This window comes from Alligator sinensis, unplaced genomic scaffold (genome assembly GCF_000455745.1).
Source record: "Alligator sinensis unplaced genomic scaffold, ASM45574v1 scaffold1155_1, whole genome shotgun sequence".
Lineage (NCBI taxonomy): Eukaryota > Metazoa > Chordata > Crocodylia > Alligatoridae > Alligator > Alligator sinensis.
Window position 1 is genome coordinate 179,941 of NW_005842861.1, and position 10,976 is coordinate 190,916.

The window sequence follows — 10,976 nt, forward strand, 5'->3', positions numbered from 1 at the left end:
GCAGCCAGAATGTGAAAGGAGACTTCAGGAGTTACTGCAAAATCAGAGTGCCTTACAAAGGGCTCCACTTTCCAACTGGCACAAATTTCCTAAACCTGGGGCCTTCTGTTTGTTCACATGTCTTGAGCCATGTGCTATACCAGTCTAATAAGAACTCACACCACATTATAATATATTACATCCACCCAAACACACACACATGCCCCCACACACATATATGTTGGCAGGATGTATCAGCATTCTGATAAAGCTTTGGAACTTTTAGCCTTCAGCAGTAAGAGCAAAAGCTACTTAACAGGTACCTTACAGTTAACTGCAAATGTGCTTTAGAAGCAGCATTTCCGCTGACAACTTCCTTCTGTAATATCACAGTGACCATAATATATAATTAAATGTATTTTGCTGAAGTGCACAGCCAATAATTCTGGCTATGTATATAATTCCATCCCCCTCCCTCCCAACCCCTTTAAGAATGTCTGTAAAAGCCGGTGTTGCAGTGTGAAAGCTTCCTTGAGCAGAGGAGTTTAAACAATGTACCTCACCATAAAAAGGAAACAGAAACAAATTAAACAGTTGTAGATGCATCATCCCATATTTCTACAGTGTTGTGTCTAAACGTTGTGCTGGCTTGGAAAAGGAGTCTGTGCACAAGTCCTTTTGTCTAAAATACTGCTGAAAATATTGTCATTGTTTCAGTTCAATAGTTGTATTCTCTTCTTCCTCCTCTTTGGGTTTCCCTTTCTCCTCCTCTTCTTCCCTGATGGACTGAATTTGTTCTGAGGATTGGTGCAGTGTAGATTGGTCTACACCTTGCTTTTCTCTCCCTGATAACCTTTCTTCATCTTCAATTACTTTCTTCCACCTTTTATGGTTGTGAAGCAGGTGCTGAGTGATCTGGCAGTAGATTTTCCTCCGCTTGAATTTTTTCTTTCCTGTAAAATATAAGATGAATTGATTTTCTTGCGACAAGGGGATGATTGTGGGGTGAGGAAGAACAATAGACTGCACGTCATTGTCTATTTGCACACTCTTGAAAATAAAGTTATTTAAAAAAGCCCTGCCTACAACTCCAAAGAAAACAAACAGATCTCCACGCATCTTAAGTCCCAGCTGTGTGTCCAACAAAGCATATGTTGACTGGGATGCTATATAGCTCAGAGACACCCAGCACTTAATGGTATGCAACTGACAGCAGAGAGCACTTTCCTTAAGGTAGGGGCTGGCAACCTTTCTCAAGACATGGGTTGAGACAACCTGACTCCAGTCTGGCATGGGCTGCGTGGCTTCAGCAGCCCATCAGTGGCAGGGGGGCTTTCCCAGTGCCTCTGCCTCTGCTCTTCGCAGCCCCGTTCCCCAGCTGCAGTGCAAGAACAGCTTCTGGCCAAAGGGGAACTACACTGGAGACGAGTAGCTGGCAGCTTTTTCCACAGCACTACAACTTCACCTCCTCACCCTTCACTGCTCTCATGCCACAATCTCCACTCTGGTGCAGCTCCCCTCCAACTGGACACTATAGTCATGTCACAGCCTTGGGACGGGGAAAGGAGTAGGGCGAAGTGGCACTGGCACAGCTTCCAAATCCCTGGCCCTGGTGCCGCTCCTTGCTGTTCAGCCCCAGTGTGGGCACAGGCAAAGCTCTGAGATTCCATGGACTGGATCCAGTAGCTTTGTAGGCCAGATGTGGCCTGTGGGCTCTATGTTGCCAACCTCTTCCCTAACACATTCAAGCACTCCTTTTTGATGCTAAGTGTTGCCAGGTTCGGACTCAGCCACTTCAAACTCTTCCTGGATATGTGACTTGCTACTTCACAAAATCCTCTTATTTTTATGCTTCATGTCTGCTCTGAAGAGAGTAGTGCAATGGTAGCAAGAGGTACGATCTCCCCATGGGTAAACACAGCAGCATTTGTTTGTTATGTCTAGGGACTTACCAAATTCACAGTGCGAGTGGGGTGTGTGGCAGCTCTTTTAATCTTGCAGGTTCCCCTGTACACCCTGTCACTGTTCATTGGTGGTGGGGCCCTGCTGCTCACTCCTGATTGGTGGGGAGGCAAAAAACCGAGTTTTAAATATAGTGCCATTTTTGCCACTCAGCGCTGATTAGCCGAGGGGCCCTGGCAGCCATGCTGTGTGTGACAAACTGGTCAGGAAGCAAAAACAGCACCATATTTAAAACCAGAGTTTTCACCTCCCTGCTGATCAGGAGTGAGCAGTGGGGTGTGTGGAGGCTCCTTTTATTTTTCAGGTTTCCCTGCATGTTTAGGTATATAACATCTACCTCTTCTCCCATGGCCAGGTGGCGAGAGATCTGGTCGTAGAAGGAGCTGAGATTGGTAAGACAAGACCTACCCGCGACAAAGCCATGTTGGCTGTTGTTCAGAATCTTACTTTTCATGAGCGTATTGCACATAGATACTTTAATGAGCTTTTCCAGGATTTTCCCTGGGATAGAGGTCAGGCTGATTGGCCTATAGTTGCCTGGGTCCTCCCTCTTCCCCTTCTTGAAGATGGGCACAATGTTGCCCCTCTTCCAGTCCTCACGGATTTCCCCTGTGTGTCACAAATTATGAAAGAGCTCTGCCAGGGGTACCGCAATGACCTCAGCCAGCGCCTTCAGCACTCTTGGATGGAGTCCATCTGGTCCTGCTGACTTATAAATGTCTAGCTTTTCTACTTGGTATTGCACCCACTCAGCATCCATAGTAGGAAGGCTGCCATTCCTGGCATGCCCTCTGTCGCAGGGCACTGAAGTGTTTGCTCCTAGAAAAGCAGAAACTGTCTGGGGAGAGCCCGAAGAGATAGCCAGAAGCCCAGGTGCAGGTTATCAGGGCAACAGGCTAGAGAGCAAATTAGCCTGCACCTGCACCTGTCAGCTAACTGGAAAGGGCAGGGCCCTGGGCCCTTATAAATCCCCAGGCTGGAACTAGGGAGGGCAGTTTGCTGCCAGCAGCCAAGTGGGAAGGAGCCCTCCTAGAGGGAGCTAGGGGAAGAGGCCTGAGGGTGAGTCAAGCTTCTGGGAATGCCTGGGGCAAACTTTGATTCTTTTAAAGGGGTGGAAAATGATGGGAGCTTATGTGTTATGTTATAGCCCAGGGGCTTATGTTTTGTTTGCTGTTCATAATAACCGGTGGTTTGGGAGAGGCTATTTGGGGAAGGAGGAGGCCTCATTGGGGGCCCACGGCAGTGTGGGCACCCCGGCGCCAGAGAGGGCATGGAACGAGGGGTGCGCAGACCCCAGCTCCAGAGAGGGCATGGCACAAGGGGCGCAGAAACAGGGCTGTGGAGAGCCCAGTGCTGAGGGGTGCAGAAACAGAAAGGGCTACACAAAGCCCAGTGACAACCCGAGGTGAGTAAAAACAAGGCTTCGGAGGGATGTTGTGTGTATACCATCTGCAAGGCTTGGGGCATGGTAAAGGTGCGGTTTGGAGCCACACATATAACCCATAAGCTGGGGTGTCCTGAAACATCTACTTTGAAACCGGATCCACAAGGGGTCTGGGGACCCATGGGGTTCAGGGAAGTCCATCAGGACTGTGTCCAACCGGACGTGAAGGCAGCCTCCCTATATTATATTTTCATCAAGATGTGGTGGGTGAGAAAAGAGGGTGCCCATGGGGATAAATTGGCATGGTCGAGGGGCCCTAGGATAACACGGCCATCCTTGTTACACGGCTCCTCAGGCCATACTGTGCTGACTTCTGGGGGGCCTTGACATCCACACTGTCAGCTCCTTCTGCATCCTCTGCAGTGCCTCTTCCCTCTCCTGGCACTTCTGAGCCTCATTCACAATGACACCCCCTATGAGTCTTATCTCGCTTGTCTTTCCCCTTGGTCCGGTGAAATACCGAAGGAAAGTGGGCATTTAAGAGAGAGTTCAGTTTTTTCCTGAATGTTGGTTACCAGCTGTCCAAAGGTGTTGAGCAGGGGTCCCACACATCCATTTGTTTTCCTTCTACTGCCTACATACCTAAAGAAGGACTTCTTATAACCCTCGACTCCCGTGGCTAACCTAAATTCGGTTGCCACCTTGGCTTTCCTGATTAAAATTAAAGGAGCTGCCATGCACTCCACTCCTGCCATGAATTTGGAAGGTCCCTACTTATGTCCCTTCCCTCCCAAAGACCAAGGACACAGTACGCCATTATCAAAATGTAGCTGAATTTAACAGATTACGAATAACATGAGTGAAAAATCCAGATGTAGGTTTTATCTACATGCACTATACTGTACAGTTGTTGTTATGACATTTGAATTCTAAAACTGATGGACTATCTGGATGCTTAATATAATGAAATATAGCCAATAACATCATAGCCTTGGAATTTTGTTCCTCCTGGGTTCTAAACACCAACCTACTAGTACTTTTTACTTTTCATTGTACCCCACATCAAAGTTGCTTGTGCCAGGATCATTTTGCTGACCCAACGTAGCTGTCTGTTAATGTAGAGACTGTCCTATACGCTGAGGGCAATAGAATTTGGATAGTTAAAATTCCTATCGCAACAAATTCTGAAGGCTTTCCCTAATCCTTAATAGTGGCAATGGCAGTTGTAGCACTTAAAAAAAATAAACCTCTCCAATAATTCTTTTGAAAACAAAGTGACAAAGAAGAATGTTTTGTGCCAAATACATTTGCGTAGATTAGATTTTGCAGGTGGCCTAAAATATGTCTATGTTTGGATCCAAAATGTTTAGTCCTTGAAGCTTTTGAACAGGAAACAAAGAGCTTTTCACTGTACCACAGTCCAAATCCAGCTCAATCCTTCATTAGAAAGCTCTTGGTTCCCTGTAGGGAACTTCAGTTTTAATACTAATAAGAAACCTCTATTCCTCCAACACACCATATTAGAACATTCTATCCTAGGTTTCCTAGGTGACTCAAAATCTTGCAGCTCTCAGCAGAGATCACAAAGAATTTGTTGTGGCTTGAGATTTTTGTTTGAACCAATAAAGACTGAACCAGTCTAACTCTAATATTCACAGCAGGACTTTCTGGAAGTCAGACATAACAAAAAAATTGCTTGTTTATATGCTACAGCAATGGTTTTCAGGTCAAACAATACAGTATTTAGTCTTTAATGAGTCTGTTTATCTAAAACATTCCAGTTAATTGTCTGACTGTAATTACAAGCTTTCTGCAAGCTTTCTTTTCTCCTCCTATTTTTAAAAAGATACTTTATTTACAAAAAGGTTTTCATTATCTTCCAAAGAGCTCTGTAGATCTGATGCATGTGGGCAAATTAGATGCTTAACTCACACTGATAACACGAGACATCTGAATCTTTTCAGCTTATGCTGAACTGAGATCTAACTGGAATTTGTAAACTTAAACGGGGCCATGTCCAGACAAGGGATGCTGATGACATATTTACACTACATCTGTGCTTTTCATTAAAGATGTGGGAGATCAAAATAAAACGTATATTAGTTCAAAAAAACAAGTCTCCAGACCCAGAGGTGAATGCTTCAAACAGCTTCAAGATCTTAAGTGTATGTGATCTCCTAGTCAAACCATCTATTAAACATGAGAACCAACACAATGTCAGTCCTGAAGTAGCAAATGTAGGATCCCTCTTTATTTTTAATGTGTGCTCCAGAGACCTATACACTAGGAAATAATATTGCAATGCACGTAAAACTGATGGATAGCTAAAAACGGAATACAGACTTGGATACCAGGCCAAAACAGCGGAGCTTCTGTGAAGGAAAACTGTACACCTCTAATCTACTAAAGTCCTCCAAGCATGTTAATAATATATAAGATAAAGTAAATCTGGCAGGAAAGCTTTATTTGAACTTTCAAAGTTTTTGACATAGTTCTTTACAACAGGCTATACTTAGCCATGTGGTAAGAGACTAGCAACCAAGGATATGGGCATATGAACAAGTTACAGCAAGGTAAATTAAGGTGTGAACTTGTAGTCGTTCACTGCCTTTTCATAAATGCCTGGTTTTGTCCTGTGGTAAATGTAAGGTAGCTTACCACATTTTCACATCCTAGCTCCCCTTGCTGGAAGTTGGTTGTGTGCCCATAACCTCAGCCTGAAAAAAGAGTCAGAATTAAAGGCCCATTTTAAATGTGTCAAGAGTTAACAGTGACCAATGGTCCTGTACTTGGGCCAATTCTAACATCTTTGTTAACCATGTGGGGAAAAAACCCTACAATTAATAGAAAACACTTAAGGTTAATCAAAAATAAAGATGACATTAGGGAATGTTCAGGAGGAGCTGACAGTTCCACACAGTTTGGAAGAACAAAGTAGATGAGTATAAGTTTGGTGCTCCTGCTGACCTTTTCTTCTGGTGCACAAAGAATGTGGTGGTCAATGAAAGCAAAAAGACAACAAACATAGAACAAGACAAGAAATACCATTTTTCTTTAAAAAAGGCAAAACAAACGAACAACTCCCCCCTTTCCCAACACAATCAACTTCATAGACATTAGGGGCTGGAAGGGACCTCATCGTCATAGGCAGGAAGTCAGCTGGGATAAAGTGATCCCAGCAAGAAAAATATCCAAATGTTTTTTGAAAGAGTCCAGAGTAGGTGCTTGCACTATCTCTGGGAGGAGTCTGTTTCAGACCCTGGACACGTGCACCGTAAAGAATTTTTTTCTTATGTCTTGTCTAAATTGGCCTTCCTGGAGTTTATGTCCATTAGACCTTGTTATTCCTTGGGGAGCTCTGGTGAACAGCTGTTCTCCCAGCTCCTGATGTACCCCTCTTATATAATTGTAGGCTGCTACCAAGTCCCCCTAGAGCCTTCTCTTTTCCAGACTGAAGAGTACCAAATCCCTTGGCCTCTCCTCATACGGCCTGCCCTCCAGGCCTCGGATCATATGAGTGGCTCTCCTCTGGACTCTCTGAAGCTTTTCCACATCCTTCCTGAAGTGGGGGGCCCAAAACTGGACACAGTACTCCAGCTGCAGCCTCACCAAGGCTGAGTAAAGTTGGAGGACGACAACCCTGGTTTTGATTGAGATGCATCAGTAGATGCACGCCAGAGTTTGGTTTGCTTTGCCAGCCACAGCATCGCATTGACTCATATTCATCTTGTGGTCAATCAAGACCCCCAAGTCTCTTTCGGTTGCGGTGCTAGCGAGTGTAGCACTGCCCAGCTTGTAAGTATGCTGAGGGTTCTTCCTACTGAGGTGCAGCACCTTGCACTTCTCTCCGTTGAAGGCCATCAGGTTTTGGTCAGCCCACCTGGAGAGTGTGCCCAAGTCGGCCTGTATCCCCAGCCTGTCCTGCAGTGTGACCGCCCTCCCCCATAATTTGGCGTCATCTGCAAACTTTGCCAGTTCACATCTGATTCCTGATTCCAGACCATTAAAGAAGATGTTAAAGAGTGCAGGCCCAAATATCGAGCCCGGAGGGACTCCACTGGTCACCCTACATCTCACTGATTTGCTCCTGTCAACTAGTACTCTTTGGGTCTGACCCCGTAGCCAGCTACCTAGCCATCAGACTGTAAGATGACCAAGGCCACAGTTCCCCAGCTTAGCCATGAGGACATCGTTGACAACTTGAGTGGCTTGCTATGGATGTGAAGAAAGACCAACAAGGATTCCAAAAGTGAGCTAGACATTTACATAAATGAGAATAGACACAGTAAGCAGGGCTGGACACAGGCATGGGCAAACTGGGTGCCGCCCAGGGCCCAGACAGAAAGGGGGCCCAAAAATGGCAATTTAAAAATTATTATTATCATCATTATCTCTGGCAAGGGGTGGGGGGAGAGGCGCGATGCTAAAAGTTTGCCCAGGGCCACCAGGAGTCTAGGTACGGTGCTGACAGTCATATTAATGTATTATATGTACGTGTATGTAGTCACATGTGCAAGCATGTACGTACACATACACACACACACACACACACAACTATATCTGATATTACAGTTGGAGGACAGACATGATTTTGAGCTCATAAGCATTACTTATCAATTGTCCAGAGGGTCAAGTGACATTGAAATTCTCTGAGCTCTGTAACTTAAATCAGTTACTGAACCTAGAGTGTTTTAGCATATCAATGCACAGTGCTAGCATCAGTAAAGGAAGCTGCTTCCTTGTCCACTGCCAATAAAAATATTTTTGATCAATTATTTATAGATTGCAAAAAATTATATTGTAGCAGTGCCTAGAAGCTACAATAAAGGATTGGACCATACTATGCTAATTATTTTACTAACAAATGGAATTAAGTGACCTCTTCTCTGAAGATCTTCTCCCTCTCGCATCTTTCACTGGTGAAATAATTACAATCCTTAATAACCAACAGTTAAAAAATACCAGATATAGGATTAAGAACCTGACAATAGACAACTGAAAAATCAAGATGCAAATAGGTAAATGAGCACCAATAAAGTGTCGGTCCTGAAGCTTTGGGAGTCTCTCCACTCACAAAATGACTAGGTACCTGTTAAACTTCACATGGGACATCTTTGCTAGCTCAGTCTCAGAGAGGTTCAAGCTAAACACAGTCAGGTGCTTTTATCATCAGATTACTCAGCTTTTGGTTAAGAGGAACCTACTATATGAAATCATCCCTATTAAAAATAGGAGAAGCAAAACACATACTGGATTCAGAGTTTTCACATGTTTCCATTTCTCCTGTTTCTTCTTCTTCGTTCTCATCTGTGTCTCCTGATTCATCACTATCTTCCACCCATTTCCCTGGCATCAGCCCTGCTGAGTCATAGGAATTACATAGTGGTCCCACGATATGAGAAATGAAAGATTCCTGAAGGTTTGCCAACTGAGGAGCTGAGCGATCCATGAAAGGACTAATAGGAAGGCCAAGACTGGCCTCTTCATCACCCTGGAGATGAGGAAAAATTGATTACTTCTCTGTGATAAATGAAACACATATGTGGGTAAAAAAAGTAATGGGAGCTCAAATGCAACTGCAGATTATAACAAGGAAATAAATCAGCTGTGAAATCTTTTTTACTTTTTTTTTTTATTTTACAGAAGAGCAGCCTGAGGGTAGCAGAACAGAATTTCATCTGCCTGTTAAACTACTAAACACAGTTATATAGATATTTTACTGAGGTAAACCCAGAATTTAAAAGCATATCAGTAAAGAACTTTGTAACAGTGTCCACCTCTCTCTATATTTATATTGTATCATGAAAACCTGAAAATGACATTTCCTTCTTTCTTACAATGGGTTATTTTTGAAAATGTATCTCTGAAATTTGTGGTTTTATAATCATTATTAACCTGTCTTCCTTACTGCTAGCCGTTAAATTCTATGTGGATAGGACTGAATGTTTCAGAGTAATGCTTAAACTGCTGATCTAGCCCTTTTCTTTTTCAAGCTGTACTATCAATAAGCTGGGCAACACATTTTATCAGTGAAAGTTTTGTGTGAATATAGACTTCAGGACTTACTCCTATAATAAATTAACAAGTGATTATGAATATAACTTGTTATAGAACCTAACACAGCTATACAATTTAAGAAAGTTTAAAGTATGACCTAACTGGAGATCCAGGATCAATTTCCACGTAGTTTACCTGAGGGCTGAATTTGTTTCACCAAGAATCATGGAGAAGGTATCTGAGTAATCGCTCTTTTGATACAAGGGGGACACACAACCATTCCCACATTTCTTTACAAAGCATACACAACACTCAACTATCAAGTTTCTGATGTCAAAGCTTCCTCCTTCTGATCATTAGCAGGAAACTGAAATTTCCTAAATTAACAAGTGAATTAACCAGACATGGCAGCTTTCTCCACCTTTCAACATCATATCCCAATTTCAAGGTAAGAAGTTGTCAGGGAAATGGACTATTGAACCAATTAAATAGCCCTTTTTCAAATTTTAATTAAGAGCTTGGTTTATTGTTCCAGATATCACGCAGTGCATTCTTTGATTTTTGTTACTAAATGCACAGATCTAATTGGTCTGTCTCAAAGCTGGTCAAGCACACAGAAAAAAAAAACTATTAAAGGTATTGCAACAATATTGAATGGGTTTTATGATTTTTAAAAAGTCTCAGTTATTTAAATCTTCAAAGCAAAATATGTTGGTTTTTTAAAGTGAATGCACTCTCAGAATATTATTTTCATGGAATATACTCTACTACATTGCACACTGTATGTTACTGTGTCCCGTTCACAAGAGATTATCAAAGAGCCAGATCCTCAGCTGTAGCTTTACCCTGTGTCCACAGCAAGGTCTGAAGGAAAAAAAGTCTTCGCTGTATATCAGGTAGCTGTGGCAATTACTGCTATTCAAAGGATCAACTAGTAAGCACAGTGCATAAAGCAGCGAGAGAGTGTGACTTTTCAGGCATAAACTGCATTGATCAAGCACCTCTTATAATTAGCAAAAAAAGGAATACTGAAAACTACAGTAACAAAGTATCACCTTAATCACTGTGCAGAGAGAATAAACGAATTTTTCACTTACAAGTTATGTCAAATAAATGATGAGAACAGCATTAACAATCCTAAAGTGTGCTCCTAAGGATGGCAGTGAACTGGTCATACAAAGTGTTTGTTCTTCAGCTGTTTTGACCAGATAGCAAACAACACTTCTGTTGATCTCTTTTCAGCACTTGTAAAAAATCTTCATGATGTTGCTGCCTTTAGTGAACTAGAACACGTACTGTTCATGCCATCAGCTGTGATAGATCCAAGGTGAGTCATGTCATATAATATTTGACTGGTGGCTTTTTCATAAGCATTCAGGGTCACCACAGCCTGAAGATGAGTTGTGATCATCACCAGGATTAATGACTACACCTCTTCAGGTGAGTTATACTCAGGTCAGCAAATAAAAAGAAAAACATTTCCTAGAAGAAAATTAAGGAGATGGTGGCTGAGCACACTTGTACAGTGTGATTTGCTTTTTAAAATGAAAAAAGCCCCATGTATCTATGGACAAGCTACTGTTCCCATGTGAAGGAAAGCTTGGCAAATGTTTCTCTTACTCCTTTTCCACATGACATGGGGCAGCAGCAGGAA

General features: G+C 42.9%; 1 protein-coding gene across 5 annotated transcripts in view; it reads right to left on the reverse strand.

Moving 5' to 3' along the window:
* Positions 1 to 6: 6 nt before the first annotated feature.
* The window catches only part of PDE3A (phosphodiesterase 3A), a 261,580-nt gene continuing 250,610 nt past the window's right edge, over positions 7 to 10,976 (reverse strand). For all 5 annotated transcript variants that reach the window (XM_025191809.1, XM_025191810.1, XM_014525673.2 and 2 more), the window contains 2 exons: positions 8,576 to 8,816; positions 7 to 932 (listed from right to left, as the gene is read on the reverse strand). In XM_025191809.1, the coding sequence (XP_025047594.1) occupies positions 685 to 932; positions 8,576 to 8,816 (489 nt within the window). In that variant the 3' untranslated portion in view covers positions 7 to 684. The remainder of the gene's footprint in view (positions 933 to 8,575; positions 8,817 to 10,976) is intronic.